Below are 24,015 nucleotides of genomic sequence, written 5' to 3' on the forward strand. Positions count from 1 at the left end.
AATGTGGGACAACACTAGAACTGTCAGGGATTGAGTCTACTTAAAAGAGCAAAAACTTCTGGGCACAGCTCAAACTGATTGAAATTTACTGCCACAATTCCTAACCCCTTTGTGCATGGTGAGTTCAGGAAGGGAAGCTGTCTTGAAATCAGTTGCTGTTTTTGGAGACTACGTTTTCAGTGAGATCAGCTTCCAAGCCAGTTAATTTTTCCTTCAGGCGTTTTTGGAAAGTAGTTAGCCTTGTTAAATAATTTTCTTTCCCTTTTTTGTTAGGATTGTTTAATGATTTTTTGTTAATTTATAGATTGGACTAAATAAACAACAAATTGTATAATCTTACCAGCTTCTATCTCTGTAGTATTTAGCCTGTAATACAGTAGCTGTATTACATGAAGTGCCAATTTTGTACTGTAGTGTTCAGCAGTGACCTTGGAGGTTGCTCCCACAGTCCCTATTTGATAGCTGGTGGGATCATCTGCCATCAGCTTGTGCCAAACCAGTTGTGTCTGGCACTTTTAAAATACCTTTAAAATATCTTCGTGGACACTGGTGTACATTTTTTCCTTCTTAGACTGTACAGTTTCCTTTGACCTTATGCAGGTTTGGTAGGTAGGAAGTCTGGTTAGGCTGAAAAATCCTGATGTCTTTTCAAAGACTCTTTATCTTCTATTTCTTTCCTTAAGATGTTTGGGCCGTCAGAATCTTCCAAAAGCAGGCTGTGAGTCCTTATTTGTTTTGGTTTCTTGGAGATAATAATTCAGAAGTAGTGTGTACTCACTTCACTTTTCCTTCTTTGCTCTCCTTCCTTTCCCAGTCCCCTTTTATCCTCACCTTCAGATTCTCTGCTCTGGAGCCTTGAAGAGTAGAGGTTTGAATAAACATGAAGTACTGAAGAGCTTGCTGCAGTACTGGTACATTTGGCTGTGCTTGGCCAACAAGCTGTTAGCCAACAGCATAGCTGTGCTTGCTATCAACAAAAGTCACCTCAATGAAAGGCGCATGAGAACAAACAAATATTCTTCTGGTTGTCCAACTGTGGCTTAACACACTTTGTATAAGTTAATAGAAACAGAAGATACAAATGATGCGTTAAATATTGACACTACAATTTTAAAAGTTACTGTTTATAAGCTCATTTTTAAAATTATACCTAAATTTTCTGTCATGCAGAAACATAACTTGCTGCTGGGTTTTGTATTTGAGAAGAACTATGCTTTCAAAACAAAATGAAATAAAATAGTTTCCTGTGTCACAGGTCTAATATGTTTTTGTCTCATTAGGTGTCTGTACTCAAGTGTTTTACCTCCCTGGGCTTAGACTCCACAGTATTAGAGTAGCATCTCCCTTTGTTAGAAGGAAAATCCAGAGAAAATATATTTTCAACTACCTTTTTTACGTGAGAGTGAAAGTAGGCAATTTGTTGATAGTTATTGTCCTAGTAGTGTCAGAAATAATTTACCAGCAAAATCAGATTGTGGTGCACTTCTGTGATTAGTCCTTGCACTGCTGTGTAAGGAAAGGTGCATAAAGTTTGACTATAAAAAATCTTCAGTTAAAAATTAGTTTGAAAGAGTTCCATCTGGAAGGCCAGGTTCTCTTTGTATGGTGAGCCTAAACTGACTTTGGACTAGTGGTAGGATTGTGCAGGTAACACCCAGCTCTTCTACCATGCTTTTTATCCTCTGCTATTACACACTTCACTACAGAGGTGGAAGCTATTACCCTGGTGTTCCGTGGTGGGGAAAAACAAGACAAAAAGCTTGGTTTCAAAGTACGAAAATGAGCAGAACTGTGAGGCTGCTGTAATGGTGGCAGAAGGGGAGTGTCTAAATTGCTGATTTTCTAGAGGGAAGACTAGCACTTGAATCTTTTAGTTAGGTAATTTCTTTGGAAATCCAGAGTGCATGGAAATGAAGAAGAAGGGAATGGAAAGAGTTAGTACATAATATATGTAATTTTAATTCAGCCTGTATTTTGAGTGTTTGACACTACAGTCTTAAAAGTATTTTTTTCTTGTCTCTGAATGTAACATAAAGGTAGTGTCAACCCTCAGTGATCTAAAGGTAAAATATTCTCATAGGCTGTATTGTATTGAAAGCCATTTGAATAATGGCTGATTTTATTACTTTTGTAGTTATTTTAGATTTTCATCTCTCCATGTCCAGCATTTCTAATGCAGTTAGGATACTTTAACGAGGACAAGCCTTTGGACTGTCTAATCTTGAACGTGATGGTAAATGGGACTAAGGTTATTGACCAAGATGCAGATGAGTCCTTTTCTCAACCTTATTAGTCTTTTATGCAGTGGATAAGGACAGAAGTTGCATACAGATTTTATGCAAAGCCACTGTATCTATAGTTAGCTGTATTGTAAAATCCACTTGTAAACTCATGATTCTTCTACAGTTCAAACAATTCTGTTTACTGCTTACCTCACTCTGCTCTAACTGATATTTCAGAAACTTTGTTTTCTGAGTAAACTTTTTTTTTATTTCTCTGTAGGATTAGTAAAGGCTTGCATCATAATACTCATGCTGCTAATATAAAATGTCAACTCTTGAATGTAGATATCTGTTAGGAAAATTCCAGTGGGTATGGAAACAATGGCACTGATCCTTCAGAGGATCAAGTTTGCTCATGGGATAAATGCAGAAGTTTGTCTACAAACCATTGTACTCTGAAAGTTTTTCCGTTTTCCTATATATGAACTTTCTCTGGTCTGTAATTGATAAGCACCCGGAATTTGGAAAGGTGACATTTCTCATATCATCATCTTGCTATGATGAAAAAGAAATTAATAGCAGCCATTATTTTTAAAAGTTCAGTGAGGTATAATGCTGAAGAGGTCTGGCAGTGACTCACCAAATCTCAGGGACAGTGTTTCTGATAAGTCAGCCAACTGTGTAGTGTTCTAAACTACTTTACACCTTTGCCTTTGTGTCTATAAATTTGTTTTCTTATCTAGTCTCTTTTTTTAAAACAAAATTAATTAACACGTCTATGCTAGAATGAAATAAGTGGTTAATTACAGGAAACATGAAGTTAGTATAGTGCTTTATGTAATAAAGACAAGGCCATTTTTACAGCTCTGATGGCTGTTATGAATGCAGCTCTGAATTTAAATGAACTCTCCTTAGCAGTAACTGTGTAGATAGAATAACTGTGCATATGTGTGCACTTTGGATACAACTACTGGAATATCCTGAATGGCCTTTTGCTTGGTCTCTTGTGCTTTATTTGTATACACTCTTTTGTATAAAACTGACTTTGAGGAATTTTTCTCCCCTTTTTCAAATGGAGATTTAAGTAGGATTTGAATAGTTTTTAAATTCATCTGTATTGATTCAGACTTTTAAGCTTTAATTTTGAAGTACCTTACATCTCTTCAAAGCAGTAGTTTAAGCCCTGGAGGAATCTTCCCAGTCTCTTTGAGACTGATAATTTCAGTACTGTATTTTCATGGTTTGGAGTATCTTTTCTATGAGGAAAGTCTGAGAGCTGAGACTACAGCTTGGAGAATAAAAAGCTTAAAGAGATCTTGTTGTGTACAGTTGATGGGAGGGAATGAAATGAGAGAGACAGGCTCTTAACGGTGGTATCCAGTGACAGAACCAGAGGCAATGAGCACAAACTGAAACACAGATGGTTTCCTCTAGACATCAGGAAACACTTTTCTGTGAGGATGACTGAGCACTGGCACGGGTTGCCCAGAGAGTTCATAGGGATTTCATTCTTGGAGATACTCAGAAGTCACCTGCATACAGTCCTGGGCAGCTGACTCCAGGTGACCCTGCTTGAGCACAGTGTTTGGGCCAGATGATGTCCAGAGGTCCCTTCCAGATCAGCCATTCTGTGATTCTGTTTGTGTGCCTCGGGGTCTAACCTTGTGCCTGCTCTATCACTAACATTTCCCTTCCCCATCTTCACTTCAAAGTTGTGAAATCTTCAAGACTTTGCCCCAGAGACTGTGACCAGAACAAAGCTCTCCCCATTCCTCTCCTCCCTGCCAAAGTATCCTTCCCAGATACATTTCATTAGCTGTACATGTCCATTGTGAAAAGTTCTGGGAATTTTGGAAGTGAGAAAGAAAATTTTGTAGTTCGTCTTTATGTGTATATCAAATACAAATATATCAAATGTGTATACTCTGAATAATGTTTTTATCTATATATAATACACAGTGTAGGAGTCCAGTATAAAATCCTTAATCATAATACTTTGATTACTGTAACAGTAGTACCAATATCTTTAACTTGTTTTGTGACTTATTTTATTCACTTCTTTCTTTTTGTGTGCGTGTGTGCTTTGCCTTGCAGAGTTGGAAGAATCCAGGGGTTTCAAGTTTTGAGTAGCGGCCGTCTTACAAGATTACCACACCTAAACTGAAAAGGCAGATGCAGCTCTGAGTACCAGATTGGTGTGCGCACTGCATGTACATGAAAACGCACATGTTTTTGTCATCACATAGACTTGCTCTGGCGTATTCCTGAGAGCTTTGCAATTGATGAAAATTAATTTGAGAGCCAGATGGAGCACCTTCGCAGCACAGGAATCAGTAATCCATGGAAAGACACCTGCCAGTAATGTTCAACTTTCCACATGGTCTTCACGGGTGAAAAAAGTCTGCAAGAAGAGAAAGAAAAAACACCCTCTGTGCAGAAAAAGCCTAATAAATACCTCCACAATCTAAATCGACAGCTGTGAGGGAAACAGACGAATCAAGAGGGCAAAGGAAACTGATTTAGTTCTAGCAGAGGAATAATGTATGGTCTTCGGCACATTTTGCTTTGGGCTCAGTAGGTTGTGAATGGACAATAAATCGTGACCTTCTGCTGAGCATGACTGGAAGTAAATAAGTTGAGGAACTATGGGACAAGTCTGGGCATTGAACTGAGCAAACCTCGCCGTCCTTCTTGAGTTAACCAGGTCATCAAACTTGCATATCCTTTCTCCCTCTCCTTTTTCCTCTTTTCACTTAGTGTGATATAAATACTAGCTAATTGAGCTCGTAAATGTTATTAAAATAAAACGATTGGAATACTTCATATGTTTCCTTCTTGTACAGCTGCAAATGTTGTGTCTGGAACTATGAATCTGTGCTGTAGACAAGCATCAAGAAGGAAAGATCCTATCAAACAAGCAAGGAAAATATCTAGAGAAATAGTGAACCCAGGAAGTCAGATTTTTAATGCTGCTTCTCTTTGTTTTTTAGATGATTATATTTCTTCCTTCCTTGAATTTTAGAAGATTTTGAGAGAGTGCTTACTTGATGTGCTTTAATTCTGGCATTTGTTTTTTATGGTAGAATGAAAAGTCTGTGATTCCTTGTAGCAGAAAAAAAGGGAAAAGTAAAGGAAAAACAGCTTGACATTTTAGCCCTTTTCACAGGAGAGAGAACTTCATGGTTCACCTGAGGCAAATGTACCTACTTTGAAAGCTAAAAGCTTTAGAGCATTTTTGATTCTGCTATAAATGAAGAGAGGGTTCTTTTTCATTCGTGTGTGGCAGCAAAAAGTGGGAAAGCAGGCGAGATAGCGTGATAAACAGTTCAGGCTGTGTTGGGTCTCTGGTGGAAAAAAAATGCTGCGATGAAAATTGGATTAGCTTTGGATTGCAAAAACTTTTGAGTCCAACGAGTGGTTCAGTACCAAGAGGGATTTCCCAACTGGCCTGGCACACCAGTGCCTGCACAAGTTCGGGTCTGTTGTTTCACACGGTTTGTGTGCCTTTTTTTCCCTTTATGCAATCTCTTTCAGCTTTAGCAGCAGAAATACATCAGATGGAAAAGATGCCAGAGGGCAGCTTGGAAAAGAGCAATGTCATATATATACATATATATGTATGTGCGTGTGTTTAAATTTCTGCAACTGAACTTTTGAAGAAAATCTGACTGGAGGAAATTTTAAAAGCCTTAAGTTACTTGAAACCTACACATTTGCAACTCTTTGTCTCTGGAATTGCATTACGCTAAACTGGAATCTCAGGCTGAATAAAGATTATATCAAGTTGAGCAAAAAGATGACTTAAACATTTCTTGAGCGCCTCTTATGAAGTAGCTGTTTCTCCAAAGGATAAGTGCACCCCCACTCTACAGACTCAAAACAAAAATGAACCTGAATTTTTTTTTAAGTGTTACTTTTTCTTAGCCAACTGCCATCATCTTTTATAGAGGAATTTTTCACTATGCATTTGGTGGATATTTATAAACACTGACCCCATCCTCCTCCCTTTCAATGATCTATCCAGGTCAGTCTTATCAATAAAAAAAAAAAAAATTGATTTAAATTTTGTGCACTAGACATATTACTTTCTTATGTCAAAAAATAAAATATTTAAAAAGCATGTATGCAGCAGTGGAACATGGGCCTGTTCTTTGCAGCGATTCCAACATCCTCTGCCTGTCCTGGAAAGGCAGAGTCCCCAAAAGTGAGAAGGAGAAACCGGTGTGCCGGAGGCGGTACTATGAGGAAGGCTGGTTGGCAACGGGCAATGGCAGAGGAGTTGTAGGCGTCACTTTCACTTCCAGCCATTGCAGGAGGGACCGGAACACCCCTCAGAGAATCAACTTCAATTTGAGGGGCCACAACAGTGAGGTAAGCGAAACGTGTGTTACACTTTCAAAAAAATGATAGCTACCTTTTTTTCTTTCTTTTTTTGTTTGTTTTTATATGTTTTTTTAAGTGTTTCTGCTTGGAATTTGACAGAGTGGTATGAAGGAGGCTCAAGACGAATCTAAATGGGATTTGGGTCAATTGGAATTTTTCTGGTAAATTCAAGCGTACACGACTGATGGTGGGAGGTTCTCTGGAAATGTGGCTTGTTTTGGTCTGGCCTACTTTCTCCTTCATTCCCCAGCATCTGCCAGTTTCCAAGAAAATGCAATAAAAGCATGCTAATGGAAGTTAAAAGCTGTGATAGTCGACTGCTTTCACACAGTAGTTAAGTCTGGCCTGGAAGACTAATGGAGAGGCAGGGCAATGGGAGAAAAGCTTGGTTGAAGTGTGCCAGATTTTCAGAAGCTGCAAACTGGAACAGCCTGTGACAGGAGATAGCTGTTGTACCTGGAAAAACTTCTCATTTTGTTAGAAAAAGGGCCAAGTGTGACCTCTCAGAGAAATGCTGAGGTGCCTTGCAGTAAAATGCCGTAACTTCAGTGTGCCAAGCATTGTCCTGAGTACAATGATACAAAAACTTTTCCATTCTTGTTTTCTGAAAGGCATACAAATCTGTTGGTAGAAACTGGTATTTCAGCTGTGCTTTATCATCTTCCTGGCACCCATCTCTTTCTCTGTGTAATGCTTCATGGGAAGTGCAGGTGATGCCCAGTAGCATACCAAGTGTCTTAGACGACAGGGAGGGCCTAGTTTGTTTCTGCTTTTTAGTTAGGATGTGTTTGGATGTGCTCTTTGAGAAGAATCTGTTCCAGTCAAAGATTTGCTGTTAGGTTGGTGGGTGGAATGACAGTTTAAGTACTGAAATGAAAAACAAAGATACACCAAAGTTACAATGTGTTTTTTCTTTTCTCTTTTGGTATTTATTGGGTGGACGCTGGGAATGTATGTTGTCCTTTCAACCCAAGCTGCACCAAAGTTTCAGGAGGGGGTAGTTTTGGTTCTTGTGTAACATTAGTAACAGCCCTCTTTTAAGCAAAACAAGGGAGCAGCCAACAAATACTTAGTCTGAAATAATTGCTTCCACATGCTTTGTGTGTATGGAGGTGTGTGGGTTTATGGTAAATCATACAGACTTCTGTATGTATAGATGAAAGACAGATTCATGTATATATTTGTATCAGGTTCATTCAAAAAAATTACAGCCACATTTTCCCAAAGGGAAGAATGATATTTAAATCCAGCATTTTGGTTTGAATGACAGCTAGTTGTCTGTTTAATTTTCAGTTACAAATTGCATTTTATTTTTTAAGTGTGTGTGACACAATAATCACTTTTCATTTCTCCATATTTTGTTATCTAAATTTTCAGTGAACCTGGGCACTTGTTTCTCTTCTTTTGTATCATATATGTTTTGGGAACAATATAAGAAGTTCCTGTGAAGTCACATTGCAGAACTTGGGAATGCAAGACTAGGTTTCGATATGTGCCCATTTAAGTGGAGAAGATGCTTATGTGCATGCTGCCCTTTGGGTTTGGCTAGTTTTGCTTTATTTACTCCATTGGCCATTAGAGTCTCTTTCTGGGTCATTGCATCATTGCTGTGCGGATCTAGTTGTGCTATTAGCACATCCTTTCAGCTAAAAGATTGGCATGAGAGAGGGACTCAAATGAAATGAAACTTTTCTATTTGAATCTTCTTGTTGTTTGGGTCAAGCTGGCGATTAATAAAAGGTTGTGTTCCTGTAAGTAATCCTCCTGACAGCAGGAATTGTGTCAACGTCCAGAGTAGAGACTGCCAATTTATGTCTCTCTAAAACAAAACTGACATGGTGGGATGCAACTGAAGGAAGAGAGAAGTGGCTTTAGTGGAAGTAGCTTTCTGTGATGAGTCTGGCTGATTTCCTACTGTCATGTTTTTTTGATCATCGTTGTAAGTAAAAATTCATTCTTACAAGGTGATGTGTTACACAGCACTCTTCACCAGGCTTACTGAATTTAATCCTTTTATGGGAGAATCCCACTGATTTGGATAGGAATGTTAAAGATATATAGTTGAATGGGCAGTGAGATTTTTTTTCATCAGAATTTTTCTGATGAAAAAAAATCTCCTTTTCTTTTAAGTCTGTCTGCTGAAAGATTCTTGAAAGAAAATATTGAACAGCAGTTCTTATTGCTACTATTTGTATAAGAAGAAATAAATGTTTTGTTTTCTTATTCTCCTGTTAAAAAAAGCCAACAACAATGCTGTCTCTATTGTGTACTACCATTCATAATGGAAAATGCTGATTCTGCAAGCACATCCTGGTATGTGTGTCTGATTAAAGCCACATTTGTTGCACAGAGTGGGCCCTTAGATTGTGATTAACTTAAAACTCATAAGAGCCTGTTTGATTCGCTGACCAGTTCTAGAAGCATATTGTGTTGTCTTATTCCCAGAAATGGTGATTTATACCTAATTTATAGTTTATTTATAAATGAAGATTTATACCTGTATTTTTCTCTGGGATAAAGCTAGGGTGCCAAGTGAAGTTTATTGCTTTTCAGTCATACAATGCTACTTCAACATTAGTATGCATTCAATTATTAAGTATAAAATGCTGAATTGAACAGAATGGAAGAGTGACAATATAGAAACTACGTTTGCCATTTGGGGTGTAATTAACAATATGCTGTGGGCAGAGCACAACATTGTATTTCAGTTTTAAAGTGAAAATCTAGAAGAAGCGGTAATGTGGCAGTGTTGTGCTTCTGGCAAGAATGTGAGACTATTTTAAGTGAGTCAAGAAGGTGAATGCTTGTGATGTATTTTTGCAATCTTTTTAGGACTGCTGAAGAGATTCACTGAAAACTTTTTGGTTTATTTTCTTTACTCTAATAACATGCTGGTAGCCTATCAGAACAAACAAGAATGAAGAACCCCCAGGACTGAATTACTGACATGCATATTATAGTGCTGGATTTGAATGAATCATCATGTTGAACAATAATTGAGAAATAAGTGTTGTAGTGTGAGCCACACTTGTGTTTCTACAATTGTTTTGTTTGTTTGTTTGGTTGCTAGAGTCTGCAACAACATCTTTTCTTTTTTTTTTTTTTTTTTTTAGTTACTAAGGAGAATCACAAAATTAAAATAAGCATATTCCCATTTATTTTGTGGCAAGGGGTGAAAATATTGCATTTTGTGATACAAAATATGTGACCAGTAGGCTCTGAAGCATGCCAGACTGAGTATTTTTTTATAGTGCTACATAGATAACAGCTTTCAACATCTGATCCATCTTGAGTTTTCTGGGGAGAGATTTTCAGGGGGCTCTGTGAGAGATAATTAGGAAAAAAAGCCCAAACTTAATTTAGAAGGCTTCAATTAGCCTTATAGGGATTTTCCTTCCAGTGAAAATCTGTAAGGTTGGATGGTGCCATTGTAAGTGTTTCTTCCAATGGTTTCTGTTGTGTCTAGCATATTAAGATGGTACCAATTTTTATGGCACTTAATGTTTCTTAAATTACTTGTGCTTAAAAAAATGTTTTGCAGGTGTACATTTGCTTTTGACTGTGCTAACTAAAAAGACATCTTTGATATATTTAATAAGAATCAGTATGCTAATTGCTAGACTGAAGCATTAAAAAGTATTACAAGTATATGCAAATTAGATGCAGTGAATTAAGTAACAAGCTGAATACATTATTGAGCATATATAACATTTTTTACTGTAAAGATAAAGGAAATTATCTAATTACATTTGTCATTATTTGAGTGTTCCAAGTATATGTCTACAGCTGCAAAAAAACCTATCCCGTTTCATTTAGCGCAGGTTTTAGTAGACGGGGATGTAAACCTATCTCAGCTGGACTGTCAAATAAATTAGTCCCAGCTTTTCAAAGGAACACCGTCCTTTAAAAATACTCAATACGTGTTGGTTTTCATACTACATTAGTTATGGAAGTCTGCACAGTTCTTGGTTTTGTTTTGGTTTAGAGTAGAAGGAGCTTAAAAATCTTTTTTCCTGGTTTTAAAAAGAAAGAAAGCTTTTCTTTATCCCTGCCCCATTTTTTTGAAGTTGTATGTATCTTGCAGAGCAGATTTTTTCCCAGCAGTCTATTGCTTGTTTAGGAAATAAATTTTAAAAACCCAAACAAATAAGCCTTTTCAGTAGTGTTTCTTGGTTTATAGTGTCACTGGGAAGAATAAAGAAAAACAATACAGGAAAACTTTTTTGTTTATTTGTTTAAACTTTGTTTTAATGTAACTGGCATTTGAAAGTTAAATGTGATTTTTATTGTGATTCTTGGACAGAAAAATTGAGTCAGCATGTGACTTCTTACAGTATGGGTCCCTTGTATCAAATGTTGCTTTCAGACACAGCTGGAACAGTTGTTACTGGTGAATAATTAAAAAATACTGAGGTAGAATGATGCCATGATGATGCCTTTTGGCTTTAGAAGTCTCAGTGGTACAAGACATACACTGTTGTAAACTGCAGTGGTACTGCAGATCTCTTTTCTGTTTTTCTGTCGCTGCACAAAGAAGACAGGACATTTGTTGGCAGAAATGCTGTCTCTTTGTTAAAGCAAGCTAGTGTAATTGGAAAAGACAGACAAGCTTTTGGGCATACAAGGTTCTGAAGAAGGACTTGTATTTCTGAAAGCCTGTACGTTTTTTACATCCCTCCTACCTGATACAGTGCTAACTCTGTCTACAAACCATGCCCTTCCTCTGTCCTTAAACTATTATGGCTACAGAAAAATAATGCTGCAGAAAGGCAGAACTAGTGGGGAGTGACTTGTAGGACAATAGGTGCCATGCCTGACTGTGCTGGCTCCGTTTGACTTGTACTGTGACAGGTATTGCCAGGCTGTTCTGACTGCCTGTTTTCAGAAAGGACAGACATGTTGGGCTTTCATGCAGGCTCCTTACTGCACCTTCTTGAGCTGTCTGCTCTGCACTTAGTCTGGGTGCTTGAGTGCTTTTATTTCTTCAAGCAAATATTAAAAGAGCCAAAATACATTTTAAACCTTTTTGATTGTCTTTTACAAGTCTTTTCAACCTTTGCTGAAGTTTAAACTTCATGGCATGCAGAGGTGTCTTTCATAGCCTTCTCTTAGGGGAATTGTTAAAGAAAATAAATGGAGCAATAAGTTGGAAATGGTTGATTCTCTTCCCTTAAATGACAAATAGCAGTCTTGCTGTTTCCCATTTCTATGCCCTGTATCAATTTGCAAATGCCAAGGTATGGCCTAAACTTATGTACCAGCACACCTCCTGGATAGTTTGTTCACTCTAAGAACTGTGACCACCTTCAATGAGTCTTCTTTTTCTTTGTAATACTGTTTTTTTTCCAGCCACATCCAGCTCTTACTTTCACAAATATTTTTGTGAAAAGCCATTCTGTCCATTTTTCTCAATTGCCTCAGAATCCCAGTCTCTCTGTTCAATGTTTATTCTTATGCAGTTGTGGCTTTGAAACAAACCATCCAATATTGCCACAATTGTTGCTGAGTAATGAGAGTTGATAATGCTGCATTGATCTGCTACTTGGAAATTGCTCTTGTAGGTCATGCAGCAGTTTGTTTCCTGCAAAGGTTAGGTCATCAGCTTTGGAAAATTTTAAATTACAGTTTTTCTGGTTTGTAGTAATAGGCATCTAGATAATTACCCTGAAAGCTGAGCAAAAAAGGAATATATGACATGAAAAGAATACTGTCAGCTTTTAAACAAAATTAATTAGATTTGTAAGTGGGTCATCCATGCAGTTTAAAATTTTATCATGACATAACATGTAGCTTAAGTTTTGTTGTTAGATAATTCTACTTAAAAAAGTCTGAAGTGGAATCACATTCACCTATATCAGAAATTACCCCAAGTTTTAATTCAAATAATTGCTGGAAGATAACAACATACATATTTTAAGATAATGACATGCCTGAGGGGTATTTCTTGCTTTTTGAATTAGGGTGAAGATACTTTATTTTTCTGTATAGAAGCAGTTGTTCCACATGATAATTTGTGTGTTCAAGGAAAATAAATGCATTTTCTTTAACATAAGTTTAACAATGAGGACCTATTGATATACTGAATAGATGAGATTGCTCACTTATTAGACAGTAGATACCTAAGCTTGGAATACGAGCACTTTCTGAGTAAAGTGTTCAATAAAGAATTAAATATGAACTTTTGAAGGCCTTGTATAGCATATACATATTGAGTATCTGAATAGTGGAGAAATTAGGTTTTATGATGGCATTTCTGAGCCATAATAATCATTAAGGACACTGCCTTGGTTTAAACAGTTCCCAGAGGAGTTCATCAAATTACAGATAGTTTGAACAGATAAGATACCCATTACAAACTATAAACATTTCACAATATAATTGAATGTAGAGTATCAAGTAACTGATTTTCAAGTGTAGCTAGAATGTAGTAGGACGGACAAAAGATGTTTTATGGGCACTTATCCTTGGGCAACCAGCATCTCTGCTTTAATAGCAATCCTTTGTGAACATATATGAACTTCTGAGGAAATTCTCAATATCCTCTTTGCATTAGGAATTTCTTTAAAGAGAAAGTCCAGAAGAATCCACTTGTATAATACGAATGTTATGGGAAGTAATGAAAATGAAGTTGAATTGGGGAAATTCTTGTGCATTTTCAAAAATAAATGCTGGTTTATGGCTTTCATTGGAATTGTGATATTCCAGTTCTAGAATGACTTGAAAAATTAGTATACTGGGAAATAGTATCCTTGTGCATTGATTTTTGTACTATTATTATTTTAAGGAAATGAAATGTACATAGGTGACTTTACTAATGAATAAAACACAGCTTTGTTTACCCTAATCAGAATGTTGAACGTGAGTGAGCCCTGTAACCCTTACCACAAAGAGGGCAAACGGTGTCCTTGGTGACATCAGGAGAAGTATTTATGCCAGCTCTTTAAGGCAGGTGGTCCTTCCCCTCTGCACAACACTGGTGAGGCCACACTTGGAGAATCATATTCTGGGGCGGGGGTTCCCCAGTAAGAGAGGTCAGTGAAGGGCCACAGAGATGATTGAGGGACTGGGGCAACTCACCTGTGAGGAAAGACAGAGAGCTGGGACTATTCAGCCTAAAGAGAAAGTCCAGAAGAATCTTACTAATTTATGTAATACCTGCAGGGGGGATGCAAAGAAGATGGAGCCAGGCTCTTTTTGGTGGTTCGCAGGGACAGGGGTAAAGGGCACAAACTAAACTGCAGGAGGTTCCCCATGAACATCAGAAAATGGTTTTTTACTGTGAGAGTAGGTGGCTTAGATAGCCCAAAGTGGTTTTGGAGTCTCCATCCTTGGAAATCAAAAGAGCCATCTGAACACAGTCCTGGGCAAGCAAATCCATGTCCCTGCCTGAGCAGGGAGCTCAGAATTTCCAGAGGTTCCACTCCAATCACTCTGTGACTCTGTGAAATCTATTTGTAAATCTAAGTGAAATCTCTTCTACAAAAATTGGTGAAGCTGCATCAAAAGACAGCTCTTGAAGGCAGGCAGGAAGTGCTAAGTATACAAAAGTGTGGAGAGAATCCATTCAGGTTTGGCTAAAATGAGAACAAACTGCTGTGCTAGAAGAGGAGGAATTTTTTTTCTGAGGAGAAATCCATATGGTTTCCCAAGTAATCAAAGAGTTGGAGAGCATAGTCAAAATCCTCATGCAGAGTTACAGGCAGAGGTTATTGAAATGCAGAAGAAAGTCAAGCTGTTGGATGTGAGTGACTTCATAAGAGAAACAGAATTTGGGAAGGAAATTGTCATTGAGCTGAAGAGAGGGAACTGTTTAGATGCACAAATCATGGTGTTTGACAAGGTTTAGAAGAAGCTGCAGAACATGAGTCTGTTGTAAGCTGTAGAAACCTACAGCCCTGCTTCAAACAAAGTGATAAAAAATGCTAAATGTAGACACTGAAAGATCAGACTTCTGGAGGAAATTGTATCACAAGGTAGCAGTGCCCCAGTTACTGAGTTGGCTCATCTGCTTGTAAATTGAGAAAACAGCAAGTAATTGTTTCATCAGGGAAAGACAAGGCAGAAGTGTGAACAAACCTGCAGCAGCAGATGCACACTACCTAGGAGAGGTGTGTGCGTGCACCTGCCCATGTGCAGGAGCCACAGGTGCAGCTGGAGTGCAGCCAGTCTCAAAATGTTGTCCGGGTGGAGAATGGCACTGGCTTTTGTGAAGCTGAGCAAACGTGTGGGGGATCTGGCATGCACTGACAGTCAGCAGAAGGCAGCAGTCAGTTCCACAGATGTAGCTTCCAGAGGATAATGGCCAACAGCAGAAGGCTGATTATCAGCGGTATGGTCATGTCCTGTTAATCTCTCATGTCCTTATATTTGGCCCCTCCTGGAGAGGGGGCCACATATAAACACCTGCAAGAGATACTGGAGAAGTTGGGAAAGAGGGAATATTTCAGCCTGTTAAAGAAGAAATGCAGTCCTCTGAGTAAGGTGGCAAAAAGAGAGTTCTTCCACCTAGGGAAGAGACAGCTCTAAAGCCTCAAACCTGAAAGAGCTAGAAGGGGTTGAGTTTTACAGGAAAACCAATTCCCCCAAAAGGAATATCAAGGTCATTCTTCAGGTAGAGACACAACAGAGAATTATGTCAGTGGAAAAAAATAAAAGTAGAAAGGAGACATAAAAATCTTGATTATTTGATTACAAAATACTAAAAATGGGGATATTTAACCTTAGCTGTGCCTGGGGAAGTTTAGGTTAAAAACATTAAAAAAAAACTTCTTCACTGAAAGAGTGATTGGGCACTGGAATGCTTGGCCCAGGGAGATGGTAGAGTCACTGTCCCTGGATGTGTTTAGAAAAAGACAGGACATGGCACTCAGTGCCATGGTTTAGTTGATAAGGAGGTGTTAGGTTATAGGTTGGACATGATGATCTCAAAGGCCTTTTCCAGTCTAGTTCATTCTGTACTTCTGTGTGACTTGTAGCTTCCCTAATGAGGACCTTTCTTGAGGAATGACCTTATCTGTCAAGGGTGCACATGTGAAGATATCCCAGAAGGCTGTTTTGAGGACAGATTGACACTGCTTTCTGGTGCTCTGCTTTGGGTAAAAGGAGTGTTGATGGCATACTAGAGAGCTTAGTTTATAAGGGGTACAACAGGGCATTTATGTTAGGGCTGTCATAAAGAAAAGGGATCCTGTTTGTCCTTCTTTCCCTTTCCCCAATTCTAATTTGGTCCTGTGCAGTATTTTTGAGCCTGATAGTACACAAATATCCTGCTCTTCAGTTGAGCAGTTTCCTATGAGCATACGATGGAACTGTGGTTCCAGCTGCTGCACGGAGCTGAGAATGGCGTATGTCTCATTCATTAATCAAGCGTGTTGCTGTGGAGGGAGTTGTGTTTATTTTAAGGAATGGATGCTCAAAATGTTTAGTTCCTTGAAATAAGGTGTCTTAAAAGTATGCAGAGGATTCAGTGGCTAAGAAAGGCTGGAGTTTGAGGGTACCTGTCACTTCTTGTTCTGGTAATGTCTTGAGCTAGGCATATGCTTGATAACCTAAATGGGACAAGTATGAAAATGTATGAAATGGGAGAACATTTGATGTTCCTCCATCCAGGCTCAGATTGGTTTACTGTACAAAACAATGCCTTAGCATAAGTTATGTTTATTGGTCTCTAAGATAAATGTTTTCTCATATACATTATCTTAGCAATTCTGCTTTTGCCCAGAAAATTCCCCATTGATCACGGATGTTAGAGTAGGAGTTACTGTTTTCCCATGAAAAATCATCATCTACGTGTTTCATTTACATTTCACTGCATTTCCAGCATTCTTGCTGTTTCCAGAATAATACTCTCAACAGTTTTTTCAGGTTTAGTAGTCCTCCTACTAATTAGAGATTCCAGACTCTGCATTTCACTTGTGAGAGAAATCTGATGTCATTAGCTTTCTTGAATATTAGCAACAATTATGCAAGTTATAAAAACATAAACCAAGGCTTGTTTATTGAGAAATACCTATTGGCATATATGTAGATGTTGTTCTCTTTTGAAGGAAATCAGAAGTCTTTTGAAGCAGTGCTTCAAATTGAGAGTTGTTCATAAGGACAGAATTTGTCCTGCCCTAAGTTCTTTCTCCAGAAGAAACAAATCCAGCAGGGAGGTTAACAAATTAGATTTTTATATTGTTATTTTCATACATACTATTTATGAAACCAATTATATCTTGTTGTTATGCCTTATGGCTGCCATAAAGCTATTCTGTTGAATAAACAGATTCGAATTAGGTTTTGACACAATGTTGTTATGTTTTATTAAAGGTCCTGTCTGAAGCTGGTGTTTGTTTGGGTTAATTGTGGTGAGGATTCTAGTCTCTGTGGTCACTTAGTGTTAAAATTGTCCTCCCTCAGAGTGGAGGAGTGAGATGTAGTTGTGATTACACTGGTCGGGGAGATTACTGTATTTACTGCAAGGCAGTGGGTGTCAAGAATTACAGGTGTAGGTCATTTTTCCACCCTGAAGGTCTTGCTCCTGACAACTAAAATGAGCCATCCAAAGCATGAAAAGGGAGGAGAGGCTTCTCTAAAACCAGGTGATCCTACACTACCATTTGAAGCAAATATGTGTAATTTTGTTTCCATACATACAGAATATTTTCATAATGCCTCATTCACATTTTAATTGCTCTTTCTGCAGCTTTGATGCATAATTGTAACAGTAATCAGAACAGGTTTGCCAGATTTGAAAATCTTCCATCTTGCCCATAAGACCAGAAAGCACAATATAAAGAATTTGTATGCTATGCACAAGGCATTTTATGACTTCATTTGAGATTTTTTCAATGTAATTTCTGAGCAAGAGACTTTTATACTGAGATGCACCGAGGTTTAGTAGCAAGTGTATCTCCTGTTTGAAAATAATGAGACAGAGACTTGAAAGATGTTAAACTTGATGAGTTTGGGCAGCTGGTTTTTAAGTTTCTTGTGGCCTTTACATTTATCATCTTAAGGACAGAAATTTGAAAGCTATTTAATACGAAAGGCACTCTAGTCTCCTAGGTTGTTTTTTCTAAAACTCCTAGTAGTATCAGAAATATCTTGCTATTAAAATTTTATTTTTAAGCTATTGGTGCAAATACTGCTAGCAACTAAACTGCTAGTTTTATTTCTACTCACTTTATTATTATTATTATTATGCTATTGAAAAATAGGTAGTATTACCTGATGGGCATCCATTAGTACTTTTAGTAGCATCTGTTCCAGCAGAAGTTTTTACTTACTTGATGTAGGCATCTAATATGTAATTAATTTCACTTTAAACATTTTTAAGTGATAGCAGCTTTTATGAGAATAGGGAAAGAGCTCAGAATTTAAGTAGAAGTGGGAATGAGCCTGAAGTGTAGGTAGGGTGGGAGTTTTAGGAATGTTTGGATTCAAGATGCAGAAATACCTGGAGGGAATAGGTGACAGAGAAGAGGGCAAGCCTGCCTACTGCTTTTCTAATGTGGCTTTCTGCCAGGCCTTGGGGTTGGATCTATAATTGTGATGTCCTGAATTCATAAACAGCTATCAGATGTTGTCACAGTATGTTCATCCTCTGCAGTGAGTGATCCAAACCAGAGATGACAACTTTAATAGCTGTTAGTTAAATGTAGATAGTAAATATCAGTCCTGCTCATTGCTTTGTGGGTTGATGGTGGATGTCAGGAGCAACATGTAGGTTTATCCTACTTCTTTTGTAAAACTTGAGCAATTTGTCAGACAGCCGTTGTGTATCAGAGAGAAAGATTGAGCTATCAGAAGTTATGTAATGTCAGCATTAGCTGCACTTGATTTACCATGTCACTTCATTTCTTTGAATGTGTTGGTGCATACGTGTTGTGATTCAGTTTTCAATTACCTGGATACATACTCTATTTTTTGACTCCTTGTCATTCTCTTCCATTCAATGCCTGTGCAGTTCCTGTGGGTGAGGGAAAGTTGCCCAAACAAGTTCCACATTACTTGTTTTGGAAAGTAGTAAGTATGCAGTGAAGGCCATGAAGAAAGACAAAATCTAATGGTTCGGCAGCTCAGTGTTGCTGTGAAGGTGGTGTTTGTTTTCTTTTTTTTTTTACACATAGCTTTTCACCATAACCTGGATGTATTTCTCATTTTCTGAAAAATGGTACTGCTAATTTTTCTGTCTTTGGACCTGTGAAGACTAATCAATTAATTTTCATTAAATGCTCTGATACTATACTTCTACACAGGTAGCCAACATTTATTGGCATTTGTCTTTGTCATTTTAATCTCAGTATTCTTCTGAGCATCTGATTTCACAAGCCAATTTAAAAATAAATTTTCGTGACTCATCTTCAGTGTTTGATCATGAGTAATATTTGACCCCACTGAATGTGGGCACCAGTACAGTGAGGTTTTTTTGGTATATATCTAGCTAATCTCGAGGAATTCCTCAATAGACAGCATAGCTACCTTTAAAGCTTGAAAGCTAGGTATACAGCAGAGTAAGGGGATATTTAGCTAGGTTTTACATCCATCTCGCTGTGATTCAGTCAATTAATCAGCTTACAAATCACCTGTTCTGAGCTTTAGAACAATTGTAATGATGCAGATTGTGCCCAGAGGATGGATAACATGATTCATGTCAATGAGAGGCTTTAATAATTGAGTTCAGTGTTGTTGATAATAACATTAGTGTTGTCAGAACTAATATGTTCTTATTAAGCTTGACTTTTAAAAGTATGCAAAAAAGGAAAATAATCTGTGATGTATTTATATGCAGCAGTGATTATTAAGACTGAGAATTACAGGTATTTAAGTCTGAAACATGGTGTGTGACTCCCTTGGGTAGGTGTGAAAGCTAGAAGAAAGTCAGTTAGTAAATGAAGTTTCTTATTGACCATTAACTCCAGAATCACTTGAGAAATTATGGGAAATGATGAGAAACTTGGCAGTTTATCAGCCAACTTAGTGTATCCTCACCACTACAGCAAATACCTCCACGGTCCAATAAACCAGGTTGAGCTTTTAATCCTCACCAGTAACAAAGGTTTTGTAGGTTAATGATGGTTTGTTCTCCTAGATAGTCTGTGAAACATGTATTTCAAACAGGTTTAAGTGTGTTTAATGGAACATACTGTTGCATTTATGAGTAAAGTTATTCCTTTTTTTGCAAAAGAAATAAAATTGTTACCTTTCTCATTACTGTGGTAACTTTGAGGTGTTAACTTTTTATCTTGAATGTTAGTGGAAGTGAGTTTTGAATACACATGGGAACAAATTCATTGAGTATACAGTTGCTACTGTTAAGTAAATCAACCTTAATATGGTGCATTTTCTAGTCCTTACATTGCCAAAATGAGGCAGAGGACCATAAAATAACCTACATAAGGTGCCTGAACTGTACTGGAGACTTTAAAAAGAGGATAAAATGTCTTTTAAAATAATTTTTATACTTCCAGGCTGTGGCAGAGAATACTTTTTCAAGTTCACTGTCCAATGTGATGATGGCTGGTTTTCCAAAATATTTTTACAAGTGTTCTTTAACAGTGACAGCTCCATCATACTGTGCTGTGGCACTCACGGGTAACTTCTGTCAGTGTAGATTTAGCTACTATTCTTGTGAAATGGGTGTTTTCCCTAATAGAGAAAGATGGGTTATTTTTAAAATATTTGTGAGGATGGTACTGCTTTTAGTGGAACATGTTAGAGTCTGTAAAATTTTAGTCTAATCTGTTTATAGTGACAACTTTATTTTGGGTTTTTTGTGGTTTTGTTTTTACAAATTGAAAGTATTTGAACTTTTCACTTAAAATACAAAAATGCTATCAAAAGCCATTTGCTCACTCCTCTTCATCTTTGCATTTCTGCTTAAAAAACAGTCTGCTGCTTTCTTCATTCACTATTTGAAATGAGTAAGGAAGGGAAACCTTGAAAACACTTCATATAAAATTGAAGACACAGATTTCTGTTTCTGTGAGCTAATAATAGTTGAAGATAAGAGGCTTGTTTTGAGGTTTTTTAATCAGCTCAAAATTTTTGGAGCAACTCTAGTCACGACAGTCACAGAAGTGTTTGATGGAAGGCAGCTCACCAATTTGTATTCATTTTTGGGTGGTTATTAGCCAGCTAATAACTCTGGCTGCTCTTTTGAAATTTCCTGTCAGTTTGTCATTGTTCTAGAAGCAGATGGACAAATATCTTATTCAGGCTTTAAGAGAAAATTGGGTGCTTTGGCTTCTCCTCTGCCACATGACTGGGCTTTGTGTGGCGCACTACTGTGATGTCCTTCCCAGAAGCAATGAAAGCAAACAGGTACCTCGTACCAGTGGGTTGTGTTCGTCCCTCCGGTGGAAGTTACCTGAGCAGCAGCTGGAGAATGGGCTCCTGGCCGTGCTTTGCCGGTGGTCTGTATGTGGAGCCCAGGTGCTTTGTCACAGCCCTGCTGAGGAGTGAGGTCTGCCTGCCGGTCTCCTCTGTGCTGTTACCACCAGGGATGATAAATGGTTATGCCTCATACAGCTGCGAGAGCCACTGCACATCTCCAGTGGTAGCACTCTGCATTCTAGGTAGCTGGAGCTGATCTGTCCCTGAGCCAGGCTATCCCTGAAGCTGGAGCAGAAGCTCTTTGCTTGCTTCCCTTATTCTGCAGGGCTTTTTTACAGTGAAAGATGCCGGCAGTAAGTGACCAAGTCAAGCTACAGAGCAGAAAAGACGGAGGCAAGATCTCTCAGTCACAAGGATGCCAAACTTTGGTGAGATCAAAAAGCTGTTAAAAATTACAAGTGTATGGCAAACTCTAGTAGAAATAGAATGCTGGATCTTTTAGGGTATTAATCTATTTTATGATCTCCCTTTTATAAACAAAGTTGTTTAACAACAGCTCCAGGGTCCTTTCAGATGAAAGGCATTAGGTAATGGCGCCTGTAGATTTTACCTCTTGTCTGGGCCTGTGAATTCCATTATCACTGAAATGCTTTATTGCAACAACTCTGTTCTTGCCCATGTGTAGTGTGAAATTTTTTGAACGTCAGTTATTTATTTTAGATAACTTATTAAGTTTCCTATTGAGGCCTCTATGGCCTGAATTAAAACACGAAAAGGAAATCTCTACATAAAGCTGCCAAATAAAATACATAGCCAGGCAAGATTAAAAATAAATAAATAACTAAATAAAAATCAGGCAAGAGGTCTATTGGGCTTGTCCTTGTGCAAGCCACCCACAAAGTGATTAGTTCCCTGTTACTGAAAGGAATGGAAAAAAGTATGAGTAGCAGATAAAAGAGCATAGGGAGGGGATGCAAAATAGACAAAAATAGCTCAGTTGAAATAAACAAGTCTTGCAGAAAAGGGCAAGAGAAGAAGTGCACGCTGAAATGGTAACAGTAAAATGTGAGTTGTTATACGGGAGTGGAACGCATGGTGCAATGCATCCTGGACCTGGATGTGATCCGGAGCCGGCAGGCTGCCTTGCTGACATGCAGACTGCAGGCTGCAGTTTGGTTTTGCCTGGCCCTTCCTGCCTGCCCATGGGTGACCAGCTGCAAAAAGGAGATGGGAGTACTGATGCAAGTAAGAAAGCTGCTTTTCTGAAATGCGAGTTTGCTAGCTTTGGAATTGGTGTATTAGGACCCTTATCCACTCATTAAGCACAGAATACTCAAGCAATTCACTGTTTTGTAGGATGAAGCCCAGAAGTGTAAAGATGCATCCTTTTGAGGTTTTGGATGTTACTGGCCTGGGTGATATCTTCTTGCTGTCTTTCTGAAGGAAAGCCTTTTGGAGCCATGAGAATGCTATAGGCAAATGAGGATCAGTGACAAGGGCTTATTTAAAGCATCCTGGTTTTTACAGATTTCTCCATAAGTGGATCTTCCTTGTTAGAAGATAATTTAAATGAAATCTGTGTTGCTGCCATGTTTGTTATCTGAACTGTAATCCTTTACCTGTGCCAAATTATTGTCTGCAAACAGGTGAAATTATTGAGGGCAGAAGAAAAGTCTATAACATGACTTAATATTTTGGAAGAGTCCACCCATGCTCTCAGCTCCAAATTTCTAAACAAACACACCCTGAACATCATGCTGTGCTTTTATTATACCTTCTGGCAACCTGTGATTGGTTTCTGCATTGCATGGCTGTCACTTCATGATGGCGTTATTGATGTTTTTTTTTTTTTCCATGTGGCCCTTTTAGATCCTTATTTAAATGGTACAAATAAACAAATGTTGATGATAGTAGCAATAATAATAACAGTAACAATCATCATCATCATCATCATTGATTTCACTGCTGCTTTTTCTCAGGTAACATTTCTGTGATTTTCTCTTCCTGCCCCTGTGCAGTTTCATCCTTTTTCTTTAAAAATATTTGAATAACTAAATTACCGTATTTTACCTTTTCTTCTTTTATTCCTTTTGAATCTCTTTATGTGAAATCAGTGTTTGTGAAAAGCTGGAAGGTGGCTTTCTGAAGGATAATCAGAGAGATACCAGTTAGAGAGGATATGCAAAATGTGACAGCTGTAAGAATTTTTTTCAGCCTTTAAGGTTTATACTCACCTGTTGCCAGCAGTCCTGGTGGAATCCCTAGTGCCAGTGCTCAGGTGGCTTCTGTGTGGAATTCCCTGTACATCAGGATCAGGAGCACATGTATATTGTCTTCTAAGTGAAAGATTTTGTAAACATTCTGGTTTATGACCAGTATCCAAGGGTTGTTATACACAGTATGGCTGAAGGTTTATAAAGTAGGGAGACATTGCAGATTTCAGTTTCTCCTTACTAATGTGTGTTTGGTGTTTGTAAGTTAAAAATAGAATGGCTGATTTAATTTAAAATGTACATTAATTGAAATAGCTCAAAAGCAGAGTAATAATTTCTGTTGTATCAAGCAGAGCTCTGACTCTGTTGAAGCTTTCTTGGATGCTGCAGTTGTCTTTTTCAGTCCAAACTTGTCATACCCATGCAAAGCATCCTCTTTGTTATAGCTTTAAATGGATCCACAGATGGATGCTATTCCCAGATATTCAGGGGTGCAGGTAAAAGAAGTGTGATCAAAGAAGTCTGCTTTACACCCTTCTGTGTAATCTGCTGTTTTGCACTTCTCAATTTGTGGTCTTCACTGGTATACTGTCAGACTTCTGACAGAAGTCACTAATACTGGTCTACTGTAAAACTGGTTTTATGGTTGTGATAAAACAGTCCTCTGAACCTTCTGAGAAGGTGCTGTTTGAAAAATGGAGTATTTTTTTTCTCCTTTTTTAAATCTGTCATTAACCACACTTTAATTTTGCATTTCTGTTTTCCTAGTATTTTTCATTTTGAAGTTAAACTCTTCAGCTTTACCTCATTCTTAGTGCTACTTTCTCTGGCTTATTTAACTCCTTGTCTTAATTTCATCTGCTCCAAACCCCATCTGT

At 38.0% G+C, this 24,015-nt stretch overlaps 1 protein-coding gene across 6 annotated transcripts in view; it reads left to right on the forward strand.

Moving 5' to 3' along the window:
* TULP4 (TUB like protein 4) overlaps positions 1 to 24,015 on the forward strand; it is a 144,450-nt gene that overhangs the window by 22,577 nt on the left and 97,858 nt on the right. For 5 of the 6 annotated variants that reach the window (XM_068184688.1, XM_068184689.1, XM_068184692.1 and 2 more), the window contains exon 2: positions 4,317 to 6,593. In XM_068184688.1, coding sequence (XP_068040789.1) covers positions 6,342 to 6,593 — 252 coding nt within the window. In that variant the 5' untranslated portion in view covers positions 4,317 to 6,341. Of the gene's footprint in view, positions 1 to 93; positions 119 to 4,316; positions 6,594 to 24,015 lie in introns of those variants that run through there. The other variant, XM_068184694.1, reaches the window with a different exon arrangement.

Source organism: Anomalospiza imberbis, chromosome 3 (assembly GCF_031753505.1).
Source record: "Anomalospiza imberbis isolate Cuckoo-Finch-1a 21T00152 chromosome 3, ASM3175350v1, whole genome shotgun sequence".
Classification (NCBI taxonomy): Eukaryota; Metazoa; Chordata; class Aves; order Passeriformes; family Viduidae; genus Anomalospiza; species Anomalospiza imberbis.